Raw genomic sequence first — 25,552 nt, forward strand, 5'->3', positions numbered from 1 at the left:
TATTTAGAAAGATATTATGTTTGAATTTAGTAGATATTATGATGTGATACAATATTGGCATGGATGTGTGGAAGCCAGAGTTTAGGTTGAATGTTAATATTCTGGATTTACACAGGTGTGATTGAGATCAGATTCTGCATTGGAGTCAGTAAGTCTCTAAATCTTTTTGAGAATACGTAAGTGATATTTTTAAAAAACAAAACAAAAACAAGCTTTCAATATAATATTCTAATAGTTGTGAAATACCATGTAAAGTTAGGTGGGGGAAAAGCCTTTTCTAAAATAAAGGTACAGACATGAAGCCACTCCAATACATTAGTAAGCAGAAGCCTCCTCAAACTTCATATCAGCAGATTAAAATGCATATTCAGAAAAATTGAGAGGTTTTCACTAGTCTCAGTCTGTCTGTTATTCAGATGGGTGGTAGTGCTGAGGTTTGGCGTACATGCTGATAGTGTTGTGGGAATGAATACAGGCCTCCTTCCTTATTATCAAAGATTGCTTTGGCCATTTGTGTGTCTGTGTCCCAAAAAGCTAGAGTATGCTCCTCCATTTTATGCTGTATTCTAAAACCTACTGAATGATACCTGTCAGTGTTCTATATTTGGCTTGAATTGTGACTCCCCTAGGGCTTCTCAGGAGTGTGCCATGTTAAGTAACAATAAATATTACACATTGCTAAAGAAAAAACTAGTAGGTTGACCTCTTGGTAAGCCCCATATGGGTTATGAGTTTTGAACTAACTTTGGTCCCAAATGTGCATAACTTTTATTCCAATGCAGTTATTAATCAAAGCTCTGTTTATCAAAACATGTTTCAAAGTTAGGAAAACACAGTGGAGTTCTTCCTACATAAAATGGGCCTGATTCTTTTCTGGTGCTAATCACCTTCATTTTCTACATGTGTTGAGTGTGCTCAGCACCTTGCAAGACCTGACCTTACATCACCAGCCTGTCAAAGATAATCTGTCCTCAATTTATTTAATCTAAACCACCCAAGATTGATGGCCTATCACCAGGGAGCCCTGACTACTCTGGGAGTGCTTTTAATAGTCTATGTCTGAAATATTGTATGCAGGAAGGAAATTGAAATGGGGGGGAATCTGCATACTTATCTCACTGTAAACATATTACAAATTAAAAGTATTATAAATAAATGAAAATGGGTGGGTACATTTCTATGGAGAGCCTTACATCAGAAAACAGGTACAAATCCTTTCCTTCTTATACAGGGCCCCAAAAGGAGTGCGAATGCTGTGCAGGGCGGGGGGAGGATGGGATAAGGTACGTGGGGGAATGGGGGAATGACAGAGGGATAGTGCATTCATTGGATTAATCCTCCACATAAGGAGGGGATTTAGATAGTGTGACCACTACTATAGTCCACAGTGTTGCCAACTCATGACTTTTACTGTGAGTCTTGCAATATTTGGTGTCTATCTTATATCCCCAGCTCCTAGATTCATGTGAGAATCTCAGCTTAATTTTTTTTTAAGTTGGTTTCTAGCCCTTATGGCTGCAGAGAAAAGCTTGAAAATGTGACTGAGTGCCCCTGAAAGCTCCGAGACCAGCAAGCAAATAAAAACAATAACATTGATTTAAAAATCATATTTTTTTTAAATTAGTTTAGTGATTTTTCTGAGGCCTGTCTCATGATTCTTGAATGCCTGGGGCTGAGTCCATGGGCTGAAGTGTAATCCATAGTATGGCACAGCTGTGCTGGTGCTCCGTGCCCTGCCAGTGGATTGGGGTATTCCCCTTAATTCTGACTTGACTTATGGGAACAGAAGTTGGTATTTAGCCTGTACTTCATCAGATCCTCAGCTAATGTATATTGGCGTAACTCCGCTGACTGTGATGGAGCTATGCTGATTTATACCAGCTGAGGATCTGGTTTGCTGCATACACATGATGCTTAGTTTCCTCTCAAATGTAGATAAAAATGCTGTATTACAGAAATGGAAAATGGGCCTCAAAAAACCACGAGAAAACACTAATTTACAGTCAGTGTAAGAGACATGCAGAAAATTGAAAAGGAAACAAAATAGTTTGTATAGTGGTCAAAATACAGGCCTTTGCAAAGGGCTGAAAGGGAGTCTGTAACATATCATAAGGAGAGCTATCGTGGCTGTGAAGGTTCAGTATGGCTGGCGTTTCCTGGCAACCAGTCTCTTGGATATCCTCTAGGGAACCTCAGCTGGTGACAGTTTGGCACTGTTTCTTGCTCTCTGTGAAATGATATTCCTGTATCCCAGCTACCAGAAAATACATCAGCAGCAATCCACTATGTGAGTCCAATACCATTTCAGATGTTCACACAATCCCTTGGATATACCTGTTTTATTTTAAATTAATTTTCATCCAGGTAAATCACGTTCTCTGAAATCTCTGAGCTTTATTCTCTAAAGGCAGCTGTGTTAGTATAAGTGTAATCAGATCCTTAGATGGTATATGTGCATTTTCACAGGCACAAAGACCTGCTGTACATCTAAAATATTCTGTTCCTCCTTTCAGTATAACCCTACCTATAGAGATGTATAGACATCACCACTGTTGGCTATACAATGTACATGCCGTGTGGGAATAGCTTAAGCATCTAGTTAACTAAAAGCGCCACTAAAGGCCTGAAGAGGAAACTGAAAAAGCAGCCAAGTACTGAACGAGTAGCCACTAGAGGGCAGTGCTGCACATCCAGACAGACATTACGCCAGGCTCAAAAGACATCAAACAGACTAATTTTTACTCTTTCCAGTCCCTTTCATTAGCATCCCCACACTTACAAAATCCTTCTTACTGTTACTGCTGTCATCCATTTGTTATTGCCAAGCTCATTGTCAAAACAAAATGTAGAGAGAATCTGAATGTGTATTAGATTCATTTCACAGTGGAGGGACAGTGTAATGGGTTGTACCTGGCTGCTGTGGCTCCCTACAGGAGGCCCTGTGGTCCTACTACATCCTGCCCCAGCAAAGGAGTAGCAAAGGTGGGGCCTCCAGGCCAGCTAGAGAGGTCTCATGGAAGCAGCCAATCAGCAGCCTAGCAGGCTCAGATAAAAGGAGTTGCATGCTCTTAGCAGGACAGTTCCGGGCTGGGACCAGAGGGGCAAGGAAAGGGGCTTCTCTCTGGCCACAGAAGTTTGACTGGCTGCATTTGCTTAAGCTGGGGGAGAGAGGACCTGAGAACTTTAACCCTAAGGTTAGGGGTGAAGATAAAGGGGCCAGGTGAGAAGAGGTCCAAGGGAACAGCAGCAACTAATTGAAATGAGTGATATATGGCGGGTGGTGGAACCAGGAATAGTGGGTGGGGCTGGGTTCCCCCACCAGCGAAGTGGTATAATCTCTGAGCAGGGGACAAGACTCCTTTAGAAGCCCAAGCAAAGGGCTGAATTTAAAAGGTCCAGAGTCAGGGCTGAAGACCATGGTGAGGACAGATAGACAGTTTTTGTTGGACTCTTTACTATCATGGAAGGCGTTCATTTTGACTGTGACCAGGCTAGAGGACTGAGCCACCGACCTGCCAACCAAGTTCAACAGCCTGCTGCTGCAGGAGGTACCAGGGGATGAGAAAAGGACTGCCATGCCACATCCAGCCACTAGGAGGTGCTCAATAAAGTTACAGACTGATATAGGGATCTGGGATCTGCATGAGGCTTTGAGAATTGTACTGTGTTCAGACTGAGAGCTTGTCTGGTGACAGAAAAAAGTGCCTGAGGGATGTACACCTCCTCTTCTACGTGACATCTCAGGTGGACATTCATTATTTTGAACTCTGCTTGTCCTCTTCTTTTAATTTTTAAATTGGGCTTGAACCTGATATTGTGTTTTCTTTTAGTAAATATAATTCTTATGAAAAGTCCCAGTCTCCTGACACTGAGGAAGTTAAGTTTATTTTATCTACAGAACAAGTACAGCACAGGTATTGGTGGCACCAGCTCCCCCATCACTGCCTTTTCCTCGCTGAGATGAGAGGACAGGTTGGTGGGCCCGTCCATTCATTCCTGGGCCTATGAAGTTGCCACCTAGGGTGCCAATAGCAATGACAGCTTTGTGATGTGTTAGCTGTCCAGGTGGGGTCTGCCCTGTCACCGCTAACACAAAGGCAATCTAACAGCAATAGAAGGTGGTGATTTGTGGTATTGCTGTATGAGCCTCATTCAGGCATCTCAAATTGAGGATCCTCGAATTATCCAGTCTCTGCCAGCGCTCTTTTTTTAATATGTTTGGAGATTCTGACCCAAACAGAATCTGTGCTAAAAAATATTTCTACTCACTTCTTGTATTTCATTAAATTTTAATAATTTTTATCACCAGCAATGTCAAAAATATCAGTTATGTGGAGGCAAACCAGATGGTGGAGAGTGCAACATACATTTCACACAAGTAGGGAATTATGAAGTTTTGAGCTGTAGGCAGTGTTTTTTTGAGCGGGAAGGAGAAATAATCTAGAGAAGTCCTTTTATACGTGTAATGAATTTGGAAAGCTCTGTGTGTACTTTACAAATACGGTGTTCTCTCTCAATTAGATATCAGCAAATGTGTTGCAATTCCAGACAGTCATCTGTCTAATAATCAGTCTTGCTAGAATCCACTCAAACATATAGGGTCAAATTCATATTGGGTGTAGCTTAACCAGCTTAGATCTAAAACAGAAGTTTGTTATGTTTGGGAGAGTGATTACTGCTAGAAGTGCTAATGTCAAAACAAGACTGTTTTGCATTACTCTTTCCCTAGAGTTAACGTTGCTGAACTCACAGTTGTCCTGTTTGTCTCAGCCTAAAACAAGCATGGCTGCCTATTTATCTACACTTCCAACTACAGTAACTTCACTTCTCTCTTTCAGTGTGGAAACCATTGTTCTTGTCACAGTACCATATTTAAAATACTGATCAACTGTGGAAAAATTGTACAGTCGTGCCAAGTAAAGGGAAATTGCCACCAACTGAAGCTTAGGTATTGGTTTATTTGATTTTGTGTTAAGTGAGTTGCAGTCCGTCTGTGAAAACAAACGGATTGACAGATGTGGATGGACTTAGGTGTTTAATCTGTGCAAAGGTACACAGCCTGGGCAGTAGGAGTAGAAATCGGAGTGTGCCTCAGCTGTACTCCAGAGGGACTACCACTAGGAGTGACCAGATTCTCCATTCCCTATGGTGTTATCAGTCCTTGGCTACTTTGCAGAGACAATGGCACTACATTTGGCTTTGGGAAATAGACATTTGTCCACTAGGAACTGGTCTGAGATCAGCATCACACAGACCACTGAACAACGATCAGATTCTAACAACTTTAGATCACTATCAGCCAGATCTAAAATTGATGCAGCCGCCTCTGTGAAATGATCCATGTCCAATTACTAGTCCCTGGGTCAGGTGCTGATTCCCTATAAGTGCTGTATGTGGTAAGGTAGAGGCATCATACAGAGGATACATCTGTAAGTGCCTGCTGAAGAGGAGTTCTGATGAAGACACTGTTGGCACAGTTACTAGTAAGTTCATTTTTTTTTTAATGGTGACTTTTTTGATGTCAAAGAAATTATTTGTATGTAAAATTACAAGAAAACTGCCTAACCTCATCTCAGAGCAGACGGTGTTACATTTCTTTATTTCTCAAGGGCACTACGTCCTCATGAATGGCTCTGTCACGGTGCATAAAATTGTTCCAGTTCGATTCTCTTTATCTAAATCTTTCTTTTATTTAAAAGATGGCAGGTTGATGAAGATGCATATAAAAGCCCTGCCTGGTGCTGCGGCTGGTAGTGTGCAGAGTTCGGCTGGGGATATATTTCAGATCCCTTATTGTTTTCTGTTTATACACAACCTGCCCTCAGGTGCTAATTAGCTGCAAGAACTGCATATACAAACAATATTGTTGTGTTTTTTCTATACCAATACATTTGTGGTCAAGGTGAATGTTACTGGGTTACTTGTTCCCAGATATCTAGGACACTAACAGCGTGATTGCAAAGATTTCTGAGACAAGTTTTTCATCTTAAACTAAGTTCTACTTTATTTAGGCTTGGACTATAGGTACTGAAGGTTAATTCCTCAATAACAGTAGTTCTTGATGATATGCCAGATGCAGTACATAAGTTTCAATATTGGTATGTTATCTGCTTTCAGTAGAACATGACCACACATAGCATTTGCTTAAACAGGGGTGCTCTTTGCCAACAGCCATACTCAGCTGGCTTGATTCTATATTGTGTATATTGGAGCAAATTCTCCTGCGTAGTCTGCTTTGATTAGATCACACAGATAAATAGGATTTGGAGCATGTCAAATATTTCCCCAGGGACATTAGCTCTAGGACACAGAGGAACACAGGAATATTGGAACAGACCAATGGTGGTCCCAGTCCAGTGTGGTGCTTCTGAGGATAGCCATTGACAGGACTGTATTGTCTTCAGGACATCTTATTTTTCTTGGTGGAAGACAAGTTTGCTTACTTCCTGTTAGGCTATTAGCCTAAAAACATAGTTAAAGGGATCAAGTCTTAAGGAGACTTGTAGATACTTAAGTAACAATAATATACTGATTTCAAGCTGAATACTGCACTTCAAAAGAAGCTATGATAAAAAGAACCAGAGAGTTGTCTCTGTGGGTTTGTCTAGCACAAATGAACACCAATTACAGTGTATTCTTTCCATTGGGGCTAGTCCATCATTTTGTCTAATTATGGTATGAATGGTAAAATCCGTCATTCTGTAAAGAACTAATTCTGAATAGAAATCCTAAAAATCTTAAACAACTCCAATTATAATGCATTTCTTAATACATTAGCCAGATAAAGTATATGCCATCTACTCACTACATTAAAATGCTCTAGGCATGAGAGGGAGAAACTGCAGTCATAGGAGACAAAAGAGAATATCAAATAACTTATTTGACCTCCTCTCAGCCTCACTATGGGCTTTTATTAAGTTTAAGGCCTGGTCTACACTTAGGAGTTTTATCAGCATAGCTATGGCAGCTAGGATATGATTTCATTTTTTTCCCCTGACATAGCTGTGTTGGTGAAAGCTCTAGCGTAGATGCAGTTATACTAGTATAACTTTACATTTAAAAATTTAACTGACATAACTGTTTTGGCTAGAGGTATAACTTTATATAGCTTTTGGTAAAAAAACACAGATAAAAGCCCTAATATGGCTGCAGTTATGCTGGTATAAAGCTGATTTAGACTAGAATAGTTATTCCCCATTCTGTAGGGAATAGCTGTACTGCTGTCAATATATTCACATCATAAAACCACATCACAGCACTACTTAGCACATTTGTTGCCAGTCTCAACTGAGAGGCAGACAGGATGTTCCTGGGCCCTGAATTGCGCTGACCACGGAAGTGTCTCCTCATTGGGGTGCGGCAGTAACTTGTTCTGTGTAGAAAGGACTTCAGTTCCCATTGCGGCCAATTTAGCAGCTTTCAGCAACATTAAATGCACTTAGTATGCAGATCTGGCAAACAGCAAAATAAAAATCTACTGGCTGTTAACTTTAGACAGACAACTATGAAGGCAAACAAGGACATACGCTGAAAGTATTCTTAGCCACAACTCCACAGGCCACATTCTTTGCTCTGGGGCTCATAGAGGGCACACTGTGATGTCATCGAGAGCCACCGGAGGGAAGAATTTATGTTCTTGGACCTGAAAAGCAGGCATGCTTAAGTCTGGTTTGGTGAAGTCAGGCTAGGGGAAACAAAGCTTAGAATGAAATCAGTTCTTCCCCTTCTGAAATCAACAGTCTCTGCAGGGTCTGTGAGGTTTTGTTTGCTTGTCTCTTTTCTTTCTCCATTCCCTGGAGCACGTCTGCATTGCAGACTGTTTACATTTAACTTTTTTCTCTCCACATCTATAATATGTCTTCCAACAGAGGATATAAAAAAAAAAAAGAGTCAAGCCTCAAACCACCGCTGGGAGGTAGTATCTCCCCCTTTTACAGATGGGGAGAGAGATGACATAGTAAGTCTGTGACCAAATTGGAAGAGAACCCAGATTTTCTGACTGTCAGTCCTGTGCTTCAGACCTCTTCTTCTCTCCAATATCCAGCACAGACTTGATTGGTGCTATTGAGGAGATTGAAAATGACAGTTAAGTTCCAAACCTCTGCTGTGGATTAGTCAAAAGAGTGCAGTGACTGAAAAGAAAATAAACCAGTAGGGAATATAGCTGCAAGTCTTTCCAAACTCAACTCAGCAGAGGGTAGTTCTAGATTAGGAGTACTCTAATCATTCTTAAGAACAGGGTAAAAATCACGTAAGAATGAGATCACTGTACTTAAACATATTGCTAGACACCAGTGTAGTCAATACAGTGTTCTCTTCTGCGTTTGTAAACTAGCAACACCTATTAAAGAGACACTGTTAATATGAAAATTGCCTGAAATCTGTATTCCCATATCCACCTCTCTGGTGAAAGCTAATTATAACTCTTCACTCCTGAGAAAGGCCTCGCTTACTCACAAACACTGAGTGAAGGATCTTCCAGACTTACTAAAAAGAGAGAATAAACAGCCTTCCCAGAAGGGGTACTGCATGTTGTATTTATTTACAGATTTTTTTTTTTTAAAGAAAAGATAATTACTATCTGAAATGCCACCTGACTTACTCCAGGAACAGGCCAGTGTAAATAAACACACAGCTCATTTTAGATTAGCAAGCCACCCTGATTTCCACAGAAGGGGGCATTTGCCCACTATGATAATACAAATGATAATCACCACAGTGACAATGTATGGAATCTCCTGGGAGTCAGACAGTAGCTCCCAATGCTCCAAGTAGATGGGGATGTTGTTTGCTGGGTTTATCTTTTCTTAGTGGGTGGGGGAGGAGAATGTAAAAGAACCAGTACACACCTATGCATGAGGCTACAAAAAGTAAGCCATTTTTTTTTGCCCTTTTTTTTTTTGCCTATTCATCTTCTCTTCCAAAAAAAAAAAAAAAAAAAGATAAACCCAGTAACTGAAAAGTCCCCCTATGAAAGTGACTCTCAGATTGGTCCGTGAGCATGTGATGACGGCCCATGGAGTGCTGGCTGATCACATGAGCTTGGCTCCTCCTCCTTTCACCTTTAAATCACATTCAAAGAAGCCAAAATTATATTAATTATCTTCCTGGTATTAATTTTTCTATGTAAGTGATTGTTATAGTTGCCAGAGCACCGATATGTCAATGTAAATGCAAGGGGAGGTGTATTTGAGACAGTCTCTCTCTACCTACATACACACATACATGAATATGTTTGTATAAAGGGGATATGGATAAACCAGGCACATGCTGTAGTTGATCCTAGCCCAAGGGACAGCTTGCTAAAGGGGACTTGTTAAAAATTGGTTGCTCCTGGGAGAAAATATGTCTCAGGCTCTCTGCATTCAGAAGACTTTGCCTGCCAATAGGGTCTAGTTTCTCATTTGCCTTCTGCTGTAATTTGGTTTGGATATTGCTTGTTTCTCAGATTCCACTGCCAGAGAGGTAACATAAATCTAAGTAACAAGTGAGAAATGCCTACAGTCTCTGGAACCACACGTTCCATTCCCAGCTGGGCTGACTCCATGCTTCATCCTTCCAGAGTAGATCTATTAAGGTCCATGAGGTTAAATGGGGAGACAGAATAAGTATGATCTAGGCAGCCAGCGTGCAAGCTACCCCAAGGTTGGCCCACTCCTATGTTCAAACCCTGACCCGGAAAAACCATCTCTTGCAGTAAGAGGGTAACTTAGTGTCATGCCTATTCAGTCCTTGGGCTCTTTGTTGTGACTGCCACTTATGATGGTGGTTTCCTTTTGTGATGGAAAAAGGACCGTCCATGAATAGTGCTGTCTAGTCCAAGATTAGTTCCATATTTCACTGGTCTGTTAGGCCAGCCAGTGTTAAAAAAGGAAACCTATTATAATTTCTCATCAAGTATTTATCCTCATCTTCTACTTAGTGGACCATTTCTGGGGAGGGATATACAGTGCAGTTTATGATGACATAAATAAATCACAAAGCTAAGCACTAGGGCAAAAAAAAAACAGTAGCACATTTAGGCATACAATGAATTCTCATTGAAATTCTGAGTTTTGAGCCTTATTAATTGAATTCACTCCCACTGCATTTTCCCCTTTTATAGGGCACTTACTATGCTATGTGAGTTTCATATCTTTCTTATATTCAGCACAAATACACATACTAAAAAAGCTTTGGTTTGGTCCCTGTTTTGTTTCTGGCTTTCTTTGTTTGTGACAGAGGAAAAACACACCTGGACTCTAGCTTTGTCTTCTTAAGTTACACGTGTGTATCTTGTGATCTGTGATGAATCATTCCTATGACCTGCCATGCATATCTTGCCAGCAGTCTGCATTTTGCTATGAATGGTTCTGTTAGTAAAGCATATAGCCTGCAGGAGGAAGCTAGGTGTTGCACATCTTTGAATACAAATGTCCACAGAGATGCACCTTTTTTTGTGCAGCCATCACTGTACATATTACTAGTCTCTCTTTTACCTGGTGTTTCTTCTACACAGGTGTAGAATCCATACTCTGACCTAGAAGGTTTGGTTGTAAATGTGTGCATACCGCAATGCCGGCTGCTCCTTGGTGGATGATCTTGGGCAAGTCACATCTGAGTGCTTCAGTTTCCCCAACTGGGAAAAAAGGGGCAACGATGTTGAACTATTAAGGCTCCTCAGTAGCCAGAGTGGTAATAGAGCTCAAGTATTTGTCTCCATGCCCTCGGCCTAACTCATGAACTCTCCCTTAGGTAGCTTGTTTCAGAATTGAGTGAAAGAGACTTTTCAAACACCACAAGAGTGAATCTATTTTTTTGTTCAAAATTTTCAATGAAAACTGAATTTTCAGAAGTGGTTTATATTTAGGGGTTGGTTCAGGAACTCTAAACCAGACAAAAGTCACCAGGGAGGAAAAATCCCACCTTGTAAATTTATTTTTAACAATCGCCTAGCCATAGTAACCACACACTTAGCCAGTACATTATGTACACACAGTTGTCTTATTGTTTTGTTGCAAATAACTTCATTCTGGATCCAGAGGCAGGTGGTAAGGTGGGGAAATGTTGAATCAGGCTCTAACTTGATGGTCAGTTACCAGCAGAAGTCAAACAAAGGCAAAGCAGTCTTGGCATTCTGATCCTGGCCAGCCTCTTTCTCCAATTATGGCTCTTCTAGTTGCAAATCTGTGTAGAGAGTCTGTCTCTGCTGTGCTTATCTGCCAGCTGTCATTTCAGTGTTGCTTCTACAGTAGAACTGCAAAGAGCTCTGAAATTCAGTACATGCTACAATAGTACATCAACGAAAACAAGGCATGTTTAGAACTCTCATTTTCCTCCGTTTCATGTCTATGTATTTAACAGCAAAAAAAAAAAGTTTATTTTTTTTTTTTGCACAGTTATGGAAATAACCTTTCCAACATGAGCCAAGTGAAACCCAATGTAGTGTTGTCTTCATGAATTCACAGACTGGCAGATTCAGTGCATCTAGGGCTGCTCAGAACTTTTATAGTAGGGTGAAAAAAATCTGTGAGCAACAGTGAAACTCACATTAGTTTCACTCTTGTTGCCAGATGGGAATGGGGGGAGGATTCCCCTGGGTGCCAGTCTCTGTACAGCAGCAGTCCATCAATGACCCAAATGGGAGCCTTTTGTGCATTTAAACGTGCTTCAGCATCAGACAAGCCGGAGGTATGTTGACAGAACAATGTTTTGTTTTTTGTTTTGTTTTGCAATCACCTTGAATTCGTTTGAATTAAAGTTGCTAAGGGATGAGAAACTATAGTATGTCCTAAATATAGGTATGTCTTAATTTGCTTGATTGGCACCCGTGTTTGCCTAGCCTGGGTCTAGGCAGCCACACTGCAAAGTGGCACTACAGTTACTGTGTCCTCGCTGGTGCTCCACTCACCTGTGTCTTGCTAAGACTTCTGGGGGCATATCCCATGGTTCTCAGTGCTGCAGTAAGCTAAGCAGCCCTATGACTCTTTCCTAGTGAATTGTGGAAGAACTTGCCTGTCTCTCTGGGCACCCAGGGTGAATTATGGGAAGGCATTGGAGGACTTTTGGCTCTCAATTAATCTAGCCTGTGTCCTCGCTGCCAAGCGGATGTGGTGTCAGTCTCAGGCTTTAGCCTATGGCCATAGACAAGCCAACTTGGGTTCAAAGCATCACCAAAATCCGGGATGTGGCTTTTGTATGTGTGGTTGGCGGCGGGGGAATGAGGGGCAACACCTGAAGAAGAGCCCAGGTTAACTCTGCAGTGAAGAGGGACTCAAGGTGGGACTTGAGTTAGTTCAAGGACTTCAGGTATCATTTTTTCATACAAATGCCAAGTTTAAAATATTTTGTAGTGAATGGGCCAATGATTTAGATCAAATGCATAGGGCCTAATGTGGCTGTGAGGGAGGTAACCTTTCTTGAACCATATGTGGCCACAGTAGTGCTCCCGAGATGCTGAGCCTCAGTGCAGGGTGGAGAGAGAGCAGAGGCTGTGTGCCTGTGTGGGTTTGACTCACTTATGCAGAAAATTGACTGAAAGAATGACTGGAATCGTGAAGTTTATATAAAATTTATTTCTCATGAGTCCTTATTCTAGCCAGATCCCTGAACTTCTACTTGATCCCTAAAGTTAGGTGTCACCTCCCTCTAGCTTAGAACTGGATGGGGCTTCCTGTAGGAGCCATCAGTGCCTCTGTCTAGGTTAGTCAGAGGGACACTCCACATTTCCCTGCGTTGGGTTCACTGCTTCTCTAGTGCTTGCAGTTGCTAGGGAAGACACTAAGAAAATGAGGCCAGAAATTGAAACCAGGGTATGCCCTAGTTATTTATTTTCCATTAATAGTTTACACTCTAAAAATTTGGCTGTTAGTAAGTTTGTAGTCTATTAAAAGTTGTTATACTCCTTAAGTCCTATAGCACCAAACCCTTAAATGGGTCATCTGAATAGATCCCTGTGTCTGTAAAACCATGAGAGTGAGTGTCGACTGGTTGGCTGCTAGGAGTACAAAGTCATTCTGGACCTTATTGGAGAAATAATTTTAAAGTGACCGCTCTAAAATAAGTGAAAGACACTTACAGTTTGCAAACAATAAAATAATTGGAGAAAGTAACAAAGACCATTCTTGAGGTCCATGTGATTAATCTTTTTTTCCCCCTCTCCAGTTGATAAATTTACATAAAAGCTAAATTCACATTGATGTCCATATAGGCATTATTTATAAATTGTATCTGAATTGGACAGACCCCTTCCTGATTGTCACTAACCCACTTCCACTCTTAGCTAAATATAATCTACAGCTGAATGAGTTCCTCCTGCCTATATCTAAGAAGATCCCAGAACACCTTTGATAAAAATCACTCTGCCAAAAACAAGTTTAACATTATTGTTCATGCAGAACGTTAACTGCCTTGGAAGATGGACTTAATCTTCCTCTGTTGCGAAAGCACTAGGGGAAATCTGCACATAAAGCAATCCAGGGAGAGGGGAGAAGAACCTAGTAATCTAGGAGTTAACTTTTCATTCCACTTTTTGCATATTCATTTTGAAGCCTAGGCAAATGGTAATTTTTTTAAAAAAAGCACCAGGGTGAACTTTAGTATCTATAAACTTCTCATCTTCCTTTTGGACCTTCATTGTCTCTACAGATCTGAGGGTGATGAAGGTCACAAAGCCCCTCATAGAGTCTAAAGTTTATGCTCAATGCCTTGAAGACATGACTGTAAAACAGCACCAGTGCATGTATAATGTTTGTGTCATGAATGAATGCTGCTGTAAAATATTAGATTCATATCCAGATCTCCACAGTTAGATAAATAGCACCTGAAAACTGATATGGGAGATCCCCTAGCTTTGCTTGATTCCTGTAGAGGAAGAGGTCCTAAATCCTTTCTCAGCATCTCTTGTGTATTTATCAATATGTATAAGAATACACTTGAATGCTTTTTATGTGTCATTTTTACAATCCTTTCCAAGCATGCTAGAAGTATCAAACAGCCACCATCACTTGTGGATTTTTTTCCCATCAGAGACCCGCACCATGAAAGTTAATAGAGAGTGATTGGACAGATTGTGAATCAGGATTTTTAGCTCTTAAGGTATGTTTGTATTTGAATCTTTTGCTGTGTTTTAACATACATTCATTATGTGGTGAAACATGACTGTAGATGGGTGTGGGGTGGGGAGAGGATTCTTGGCAACCTTTTGGCTAAATATGATGGAAGAATTTTTGAGGACTATTAAGGGCAGTTGTGATGGCTTCTGTTTCCTGATGATTGTGAGTTTGAGTAAGGTTATCAGATTCGAACAGGGCTGGACTGTAACCTTACAATCCAGCCTAAGAAAGAGACCCTACCAGGAGAAGGGTCGGAACCAAATCAGGACTCAGTCAGTCAAGCCTGGTCTTTTGCTCTAGAGTGGAAGTGATCTGACTGCAAAGGCTCTGGCAATGCAGAGTATGGGGGCTCCTTATGTTCCCTTATTCTCCTGCATGGGTGCATAGTAGTACCTTAGTTCTGTGATTCTCCAGCAGTCCTAATGATTCAGTTGAAATCAGTGGGACCACTGGAGGAGTATAGTACTCCTCCACGTGAGCCCTACTATGAGCTGCTGGCCCTGTGCACATTATGGTAATAGTATAAAGCAGTCAGCTATTTCAGAATTGATGTATAGTGTTTCTCTTAGGTTTTATAAAAATATTTTTTAGCAGATGGACAAGTGGGAAGCAAACAAATAAAGCTTGTGGAGGGAAAAGGTGGTGAAATGAGACCACAACATTACAGATCCAGCAACTCAGTGCTTAAATTGCAGTCGTCATTCAACATAACCAAACCAATACCAAAGCCCACTGAATCCTTATGACTCGAATAGACCCACAAAGGCAAATTCCAGCCAGCAGTCCCTTTCCCCGGAAGGCCCATGCTCTTGAAAATTACAAATAGGAACAAAAAGACTACAAATGGAGAACACGTGTTTTATTTGTTTCTTTGAGAAATGCAGGCTTTAAAATCTGCTAGCCTTGAAAAAGACAAGGAGTGCATACAATGTGCATATGTTTTTTCTAACAAAAATATATATAGGTCTTATGTAAATAGCCTATCGAGGGAGCATACCGGGCATAGGGCATACTGAGCTGAACAGCTACTTGCTGTCTGAAATGGAGACACACAACATTAGAAGGGAAAAGTGATGCTGTATGTTGGTAGCTCTGGCTGCCTTTCCTGGCAGTATTGTATACAAATATATTATCTGCCCAAATATAATATATGATTAAATATAAATGGATCAACCTTTCATTTACAATATATTTATTAAATCAATTTTTGAATAAGAGTACTTTTATGAGTTAAAATATTTTAACAGAAAATTAAGGGCCCCAACCTGCCACTGAATTAATTGCTATTAGGATTGGGCCAAAAATCAATTTGTCTGTCATTATTCTTTGTACTAAAATGCCTTCATTAAATAGATATATCTGCAGCTCTCTCTGTTTCTTGGGAGTAAAACTTTTCCTTCTCTGGGTGGCTGTGATAGAAGATTATTGTTTCTCAGAGACTGTTAATTGCCACATGGGTTAAGGAATGGTCAGAATCCTACGGTTCTTGTACACTTTTAAAAGGGTCCTGAAAAAGATGGCGGTGGACTTAAGATTGCATGGCGTAAATACATATTTTAGCCAGTATTCTGTGCTTTTGCTGCTGAAAGAATGAAACTGTATCAAGTAAACCTTTTTTTATATTGTTAAACATACATGACAGCATGGCTCAGTTAGTAGCAATCTGGTTTAGGAGGATTTAGATTAAATCCTACAACAAGTAGAATCTGGACTCCTAAGCAGTGCTGATAGAGCTGCACAACAACAGGGAGAGTGCTGTACCATCCCTCAGATGAACTGTTAAGCCAGGGTCCTGTCTAGTAGGTGCTCAAGTGATGATCCCGTGGCACAAGAGTACAGGATAACCTATGACCTGGCCTACATTTCTCTTCCAGGCAAATATATTCTAATGTCCAAGGCTATGTGGAAAATATTGCTGAAAGTATTTTGGATGTTGTGTTTCCTTACATAGTTACTACACTAACTGTTTTCCCCATTGAGCCTGCACCTCATGGAGTACGCTGAGTACAAAAGGTGCTATTCTACATGGAGAAAGAGTCTTCCAGTCAGAACAGCAGTGACAATAATGCTAATCCTTGCTGTGGACCATTCATGACCACTGTGGTTTTAGCATCTTGTTCTTCCCCATAGAGAGATAAAGAAGCCAGACTCCTAGTCAAAAACAACCCATCGAACAACTGACCCATAAGGATAAAGAAATCACAATTCCCGAAGCATTGGAAGAACAAGTTCTTGTTGTTGTTACAGGTCTGTAGAGTCAGTGTCATTGCTAATTTTAGCACTGTTTGTGTGTGGGGAGTTTGCACTTTCAGGCCCTTGGAGAGAGGAGAATTGGCAAATGATTGTATATAAAGTGGAAAGCACAAGGGAGTTTTATCACAAGGCTAGATTTAGACAGGAGCAAAGGAGGTAAGATGTGCTAGTTAAAATCCATGGGGAAGCACCTGCCCAGTAAACATGAGTTTAAATGATCCCTATCTAAGAAGTGTTGTTATAAGGGATAGTGGCCCAACAGAATTGAGATGCTATATTTGATTGCCATCTTTCTGATCCACGTGAAGAAAGTCCTTATTTTTTTCCATAGAGTATTGTGTGTTTATATAGAGAGACGTTAAAAGGACATTCCCAGCATATTGTTTCATAATTTTAGATATTTTTTTCTTACTGTTCCAGTTGATCTCTTGGAATCTTGCTCTCCTATTTCAGTGCTCATATTTTCCTTTAATTTTGTATGCACACTAATTGGTCATTTAGGGTAACTCCAGAGTACAGAGCTGTGCATGCTGATTTATTATTGCAGTGTGGGGCCTTGGCATTCTCTTCCCTTTCCCTTCTCCCCTGCCCCCGTATCCTTGGGAGAAAAGTATTGGGAGTTTTAGCGTGTTTCTGGAGGGAAAAGCTACATGGAGATGACAGAGAGGTCCAAGTTCAGAACAACCTTATCACTGTTAGCAATGTCCACTTAATTCACTAACATTAAATAGGATTTTAATTACTGAGTGACTTTAGGAAAGCTGAAAGAAATGAACCTAGTTTTAGGGAATGCAGTTCCTGCAAAGGAAGGGCAGGGACACAGAGGCAGTGTGTCTTCTGAATATGACTCATGCTGCTTGATTCATGCAAAGAACTTTACCTCTTATTTTCTTTCATTCTGAATGAGCTGCCTCTTTCTGATAATTGGAATGCACTATTCACTCTTTGTTTGATTCTTAATGTCTGAAAGTAATAGCCCCAGTATATGATGCACATTGGCCTTATAGCAGGAACACTTGTCTATTTCCAAAATTGCATTTTGCAGATGTGCTATTCCAAGTGGAAAAAACACCATTTAAGATTTTCCTTCTTGAATGGGATGGATGTCTGGGGATTTTCACACCACTATTCATTTTCCTTATGTGCCCTGTGGGTTCTTTGAGCCTGCAGCACAAATTAACTTTGAGTTCAAGTCTCTTATCAGGCGAAGAATCTCCTCTAACAATAGAAGGGAAGATAACTCAGCAAATACATCTTTCAGAAAATATTCTTGTATGTTTTTGGTTTTTTGGCTGTCATTATAGTAGCTTTTATCATTTGGATTAAGTCTTTTCAGGAGGAGCCGAGTCTCTCCTGAGAGCAACTAGGCTTCTGTGGTCTAGATTTTATTTAGGACATGTGCTCCATATTCTGATAGAAACCAAACTTCTCAACACATGTTGCTTGCAGTCTTCAGGGGGCAGGAGTGTTCTAAGCCTACTGGATATTTTATGACTGTCAGTTCACAAATGAGTCAAATGATACTGCCCTAGATGCTGAAAATGTTTGTTTGATACATGTGGAGTACATTGCAGAGCAGAGTGGGCAGGTGGGAGTTCTCTTCCCCACAAAGCACACGCATATTTTGCCAAACAAAAGGTGCTTTGTGAGCCATGCAGCTCTTTCCTCCGCCTGTTGCTTCTGTCTTATTGAATGCTAGGAATCCTGCTGTGCATTTCTACATCTGTAAACTGGTGTGCATTCTCTGTGCTTTCTGGAGAGGTGGTGATTGGGGAGATCACGTGCTTCAGGCGTAAAAGCATGGTGAAGAGTAGTATGAGAAGGATGGCCAGGAGCGTTAGGAACAAGCCAACGTACATGTACAGGTTGGCATATTTATCTGCTGTCGTGTTTACTTCTGTAGCCAGGGTTGGCAAGTGGACACGGCCAGTAAGATTTCCACGGTATTTAAAATAAATCTCAGTCATTGCTCACTCTCAGGTTTTGTCCATTTTCTCTATTCACCCTTAAAATGTTGCCTTCCTTCACCCATTTCATGAAGAAAATCCAGAAAGGGGGTTTACACCTGAAAGTGGATGCTGACCAGAGTTCTGTAGTGAAAGCACAATTGTGTTGGTTGTGAGATCTTCACCCCACTTGGTTAAGCAAACTGCTCTACAGGAGCCTTTGGAAGTCATTTCTCACATGCCCCATTAGAGATCGATTTTTGTTGTTATAACTTCTTATGCTGTCAGAGTTTTAATTTGCCCAAATCTCTTTAGTCCTCTTCTGGAACTAACAGATCTGAGTTGCTGCCGGGCTTAGCTCTATACAGGCTTTCTGCCAACCTATCACGTTGCAGATGGTTTATTCCTGGGTGACCTGGCAAGCTTGTTTTATCTCTTGCTAATATGGTTGATGATCTCCACTCTCCAAAGTTATGGATGTCAGTGATTAGGTGAAGGAGAGTTTGGAAAAAATGGGGTCTTTTCCACTTTCCACATTGAACTGATTCTGTAATTAGGGTCAGTCAAAACCGCTTCCTTTCTAAAAGGGAAAGAGATAACAAAAAGAATTAGTAAACCCAGTTTGTACTGTACTCTCACCATACCAACCTGACAGATAAAGGATAATATGAAATTGGTATCTGATCTGATCGCTATTAGAGCATTGCATTTCCAGGGGTATGAACTGAATTCGCGGACATGGTCCTGTGAGCCATTTGGTAATCCGGAAGAGCATTATGTGTTTACAAAGGTTCTTTATACCTTTAGAGGAAGGGTACTGTTACTCTGCATAATTCACTATTGTTTCCTATTCTAGTATTCTGTGTTTGTGGGTTAGGGAAACACCCACTGATTATACAGATGTGGGCCATTAAAACTAATGGAGGAAAAGATATGAACCCCACTGCCTTCCTACACATAAAGCTCTGCATGTGTCATCTCAGCTATAACTTGAGAAGCATACTGCTGGCACAGAGTGTCCTATGAGCAGCTGAAGCTCTGCCAATGTGGACTGGGTCCTGTGTACAAGTGCCCACTTACCTCCCACAAGCAAAGCTGGTCAGAAAAGGGATTCCCATCCCATGGGAAATTCTGACATTTCAAAAACTGATCTCATTCCAGATTGTAACAATGAAAAATTTCTCATGCAACAGAAAGTCCAAAAATATTTCTCTTAGGAAACCTCAACATGTTTTGTTCTGATAAGGTAAAAACATTTTGTTAATGCTGAAACATAATGTAAAATATCTAATATGCACACATTAAATATTAAAATGTTAACTCACATGATTAACTTAAAAAATTAATTGTGATTACAAAAATTAATCATGATTAATAGCAGTTTTAATCCCACTGTTAACCAATAGAATACCAATTGAAATTTGTTAAATATTTTGGATGTTTTTCTACATTTTCATATATATATTGTATTCTGTGTTGTAATTGAAATCAAAGTGTATATTATTTTGTATTATAAATATTTGCACTGTAAAAATGATAAACAAAAGAAATAGTATTTTTCAATTCACCTCATACAAGTAATGTAGTGCAATCTTTGTCGTGAAAGTGCCACCGTTCCAGAGGACATGCTTCCATGCTGATGACACAAGTTAAAAAAATAAGGCATTAATTAAATTTGTGACTGAACTCCTTGGGGGAGAATTGTATGTCCCCTGCTCTGTTTTACCCTCATTCTGCCATATATTTCATGTTCTAGCAGCCTCTGATGATGACCCAGCACATCTTGTACATTTTAAGAACACTTTCACTGCAGATTTACAAAACGCAAAAAAGGTACCAATGTGAGATTTCTGAAGATAGCTACAGAACTTGACCCAAGGTTTAAGAATCTGAAGTGCCTTCCAAAATCTGAGCGGGACGAGGTATGGAAGAGTAACACTCCGATATGGAAACTACAGAACCCAAACTACCGAAAAAGAAAATCAACCTGCTGGTGGCATCTGACTCAGATAATGAAAATGAACATGTTCGTCCACACTGCTTTGGATTGTTATCGAGCAGAACCCATCATCAGCATGGACTCATGTTTCCTGGAATGGTGGTTGAAGCATGAAGGGACAAATGAATCTTTAGAGCATCTGGCACGTAAATATCTTGTGACGCCAGCTACAATGGTGCCATGAGAACGCCTGTTCTCACTTTCTGGTGACATTGTAAACAAGAAGAGGACAGCATTATCTCCTGCAAATGTAAACAAACTTGTTTGTCTGAGCGATTGGCTGACCAAGAAGTAGGACTGAGTGGATTTGCAGGTTCTAAAATTTTACATTGTTTTATTTTTGAATGTAGGTATTTTTGGTACATAATTCTACATTTGTAAATTCAACTTTCATGATAAAGAAATTGCACTACAGTACTTGTATTAGGTGAATTGAAAAATACTATTTGTTTTTTTACAGTGCAAATACTTGTAATCAAAAATAAATATAAAGTGAACACTGTACACTTTGTATTCTGTGTTGTAATTGAAATCAATATATTTGAAAATGTAGAAAACATCCAAATATATTTAAATAAATGGTATACTATTGTTTAACAGTGCGATTAATCGTGATTAATTTTTTTAACCACACGATTAATCACAATTAATTTTTTAATTGCTTGACAGCCCTAATTTCAACATTATTGAAACAAAACAAAGTGAAACATCTTAATTTTGATATAAATGCATTTTCAGAGGGAAAACAGTTCTGTCTTTTTTTCTTAACCAGTTCTTCCCACAAGTCAGTGCCACATTCTTCTCTGGAGGGAAAAAGGCTAGCTCTAATTCGCTGTGGGTCCAGGACCGGCTTCAGGCACCAGCGTTCCAAGCAGGTACTTGGGGCGGCAATCTACAAGGGGCGGCAGTCCGTGTGATCGCGGCAGTAAATCGGTGGTAGCTTCTATGTTCAGCCGTCCACGGCGGCAGTTCGGCAGCAGCTTCTATCTTCAGCCACTCGCTGTGGCGGCAATTCGGCACACTGCTTGGGGCAGCAAAAAGGGTAGAGCCGGCCCTGTGTGGATCCCATCAGTACTACCACTTAGCTGGCTTGGGTGTTACTGAAGGGCTGAACACAGTGTCTCCACACCACTCCCAGCGTTTGCTAGGATCCCCCTTGGTTTCAAACAGTTTAAAAACAGATAAAAGGATAATTTAAGGAATAAATGGGCCAGATCCTGCTGGATGATAGAATGGTCAAAATGGGCTGTACTGCTGGCTTAAACAGTCAGCTGGGGATTCCCCTAGAATAATTCCTGAGTTGGTTATCTGGCTGTGTTCCACCCACTGGGGTGTAGAGGCAGGAGGGGGCATGGTTAGAGTGTGCTGCTACGAGTTCTGTCAGGCCCTGAGCCAGCCCCTAACCTAAACCAGCCCCCATCGGGCCTCATGATCTGGGGGAAGGAAAAGTCGAATAAAGCCATTTTTCCAGCACACCTGGGAGTTTGATTGTTCTAGGGCTATTTGCAACGGGCAGCGTCGTGATGGTTACTGCAGAATAGTGCAAATCCCTGGGGACTAAGCATGCAACATCCCCAGCAAGTTGCATTTCTGTGGGGCTGGCATGTGAAGGAACGGCACTAGGAATGAAAGGTGGGATTTTCAAAAAGCACCTAAAAGACTTAAGTCCCTTTAAAAGTCAATGAACTTAAGCATCTAAGTCTCCTAGGTGCTCTTGAAAATCTCCCTTGTAATTCTCTCATGACGCAACCATTGGGCTGTCAGGATAGCAAAAGCTTGTTTTGCCCAAGCAGCTAAAATAATTAATTTGCATTGTAGACTATCCCTTTTTATGCCAAATGAATTTCTCATGGCCAAGTTACAAACTTTCCAAGAAATCAAAGGTTTATAGGAAATGCTAAGAAATGCTCACTTACATTGGCACAGACAGCACTGTTATAATAAATGCAATTTTAAATCAAGGGTGGTTTATGAGCACATAATTGTAGGCCTTCCTGAGGGCAGAGGATAAAATAAAACGGTATGTTTTTTCAAAGTATTTGGATTGTCCTTTCGCAGCTTAGAAAGATACTATTTCTGAAAGTTTCAAACAGGCTTTATTATTCCTTTTTCTCTACCCCAACCATCTTCTATCGATCTCTCCAGACTTCCCAGACGGCTTCAGCAAAAAAAGCGCCACTGAAAACAAACAAACCCCTTAGACTTCTGCAGCCTGTGAGCCCTGCGTTTGAGTCTGGTTTTACGTAGCCTTTGGCACATATTATTTTAATTGAATTAAGGGCATAAGGATGACATTTAAACTTCAGCAGCAGTCCATGGGCCAGATGTGCTACACCAGTGTATATCCAGAGTAACGCCTTCTGTTTAGGTTTACACCTATGCAAATGATACCCTACACCTCCAATTTTGAAATCCCTTTTGAAAGCAGGAGATCTTGTGATATTTTGGTGGATTCCCAGCATTTTTTCTCTCTTGAGGTTTCTTCCATTCTTATTACTTATTAACCTGTCCAGGCAGACTGGGGCAAAGCTCTTGCTGATGCAAGTCCCCTGGAATTAGTGCAGTTGCACCAGAGATAAATCTGGCCCATTCCATGTTCTTTAAATACTTCAGCACTCCTGGAAAACCAGAATGTAAAGAACAAGGCCTAGATTTCAAAAGTGGCTAGTGATATTGGGTACCTTGGTTTTGGAGCCCAAAATGATGCCCTAGAGGGGCCTGGCTTCCAGAGGGCAGGTGCTCAGCACTTTCTGAATATCAGATCGCTTTATGTTGTCTCAAATTGAACACCTAAAATTTGAAGCAGCCAAAATCACTGCTGACTTTGGAAATGTGTTTTCATAAGCCTATGTATAAAATACTATATAAAGGCTTGTGAGGCCCACATTTCTAATGATTTTGGCTGCCTCATATATATATATATATATATAAAAAATGTAAAACATAATACGGGTGCCTTTCTCTGAAACAAAGTGGTTAGTAACACAGCTCACGTGTTATTAAAGAACTCAGTACTTTTCCATTCTTAATCTGATGCGTGTCTATTTATCCTTCATATGAAAAACAGAAAGACAGGAGACTTCTGGGAGGTGATAGTACAAATGAATTCATATCCAGTATGGGGTGAAGTTCACATTGGTGGAGACTGCCAGCAGAAGCACCCTGGACTATGTTAGCCCCATGCTGGAAACACTCCCCTGTGTGTCACAGGGTCTCAGTGCTGTCCCCACATAGGCCAGCATGGAGAGCAGGGGCGGGGCCAAGAATCCGTGTTCCCAAGGATGCTGGCATCTTACCACGCTAAGTGGCATTGGTGTGGTGATAGTGGGGGCTGCCACTGCTATTTCAGCACACAGGCTGCAGCAGAGGACTTGAAGAATGAGGCTGTGCTACAGCCCTGGACTTTGGCTCTGAGTGGGTGGGGGCAGTAAATTTCACTCCCATAATTCCCACACTTTGCCTGAATAAAGCATGAACTTTCTCCGTGAAGGACAGACTCACTGTTTGTAGCTAGTAGGAAACACAGGATATGGCGGGAGCTTGTTTAATTACACCTACTTTAATACTATATGATTTCTCCACCACTGCCGAAGTGCAACCAATGTGTAGTCTGACATGCTATGAGTAAAGTGCAGAACATTGTCCTTACCCCATGTCTGTAGCTGTCTCAGCTGGTAGAGAAAACTGAAATCTGCGTCTCTCCCTAAAGACCAGAGTGGCTAATGGCTTGACATACTTCTGAAAATTAGACTGTATAATGCTAAGCACATTAGGAGTTCAAGTGCAACAATTAATTCCAAGCCAAGAGTTTGAATTAATAGAAGTAAGAGATTAATAGTGGAGATTTAGCATGGATTTTTATTACTTGTCGTCTGATTGATATAGAATTGCAGGTAACATCTGGAGACTTCAGCTTCATTTGGACTGTTGAAAGTAGAGAAATTACCTATATCTTTTCCAGAAAGGAAGCAGTTACCAAGATCAGCCAAAGAGCATTTCACTGCAAAATATAAGAATTTGAAATGACTAGCAGGTATTTCAATGTGCAGATCTTTTTGGATACTTGCTTTAGTTTTACAAAGACTGTTATTAGCAGAAAAGGCTCAGGAACAGAATTTCAATGTATTTTCTGTAGCCGTTTCATCCCACTAGCTAGCCGTGGCAGCTGGGTTGTTTAACAGCAGGTAAGCAAATCTGATATGCAAAGAGGCTGCACAAAGCCAATTTCCAAAGCAGGTTAAGATCTGAACTGTCTGATTCAGAACCGAGTAGGTGAAGACCTCCCTGCCCTGCTTTGGGAGCCTCCAAATTAATCGTCAGACTAACAGACATTTATTAAAGTGCAGTGCATCAGAAGTAGAAACCAAATTCCCTAAAAGATCTAAGTTGTTGATCAATATTTGTTAATTCAGAACAGGATCTGGCCTACTTGGAAGATATGGTCCAATCCTGGGAGCTGCTCACGCCCTCGGCTCCTCACTGATGTTAGTGGATGAGGCCCTTTGAGTCCAAACAGATAGTTCTGTCATAACAATTCTATAATTATTTTTGAGAAATTATTTAAATTAGGCAAGTTCTGTAGTTTAATAAAAAAAATCAATAATGGAAATGGAGGCTTAAAACAAACTAACGTCAGAGCACTTTCCCTCGCCATACGTAACAGACATACAGAGGGCCAAGGTGCTAAAGTCATTCACCTCCCAATGAAGCCAATATTTGCTGAGGGATCTCAGCACACTCAGGATTTAGTCTGTTTTTAATGACCCAGACCTGACCCACCCCATGTCTTGCTTCTATAGCAAAGGAAGAGAAATAATGATTTTCAAACCCTGCAACACAATAAGTATGGCCAGGATAAAACCAATGCATAGCTAGATAACTGCAGTAAATGCTCTTATCTTAGATAGATGCTTCCATTCCTTTGCTTTCTTTCCACTATCAGTTTAAGTTTTAATAGGTAGCAAAGGATCCTTGAAACTGAGGACAACAATTGTGAGCTGTTTTTGCTGTTCCATCCAGTACTAAAACTATCACAGAGAAATGAGAACAGGATTGAACAGGACAATTATTACAGTAAGAGGCGCAGTTTGAAACCACCAACGTGGGCTTTCCTAAGCTAGTAGTTCAGTCCTCCTTTGCCTGGCTGGAAGAAGCAGAAAGACCCTGGTACAGAGCACAGTGTGCTTTATAAGTTACACTTTAAAAAAATGTTGAATAAGCACAAAAAAGCATTGAAATGCCGTTTCTATCAGTTTCTTGCA

At 40.7% G+C, this 25,552-nt stretch overlaps 1 protein-coding gene across 1 annotated transcript; it reads right to left on the reverse strand.

The window, feature by feature from the left end:
• Positions 1-18,031: 18,031 nt before the first annotated feature.
• SERTM2 (serine rich and transmembrane domain containing 2) lies at positions 18,032-18,313 on the reverse strand. The gene has a single exon (XM_077825960.1). The coding sequence runs from the start codon at positions 18,311-18,313 to the stop codon at positions 18,032-18,034; it is 282 nt and encodes a 93-aa protein (XP_077682086.1).
• Between the last annotated feature and the right edge of the window lie 7,239 nt (positions 18,314-25,552).

This window comes from Eretmochelys imbricata, chromosome 9 (assembly GCF_965152235.1).
Source record: "Eretmochelys imbricata isolate rEreImb1 chromosome 9, rEreImb1.hap1, whole genome shotgun sequence".
In the NCBI taxonomy this organism is placed as follows: Eukaryota; Metazoa; Chordata; order Testudines; family Cheloniidae; genus Eretmochelys; species Eretmochelys imbricata.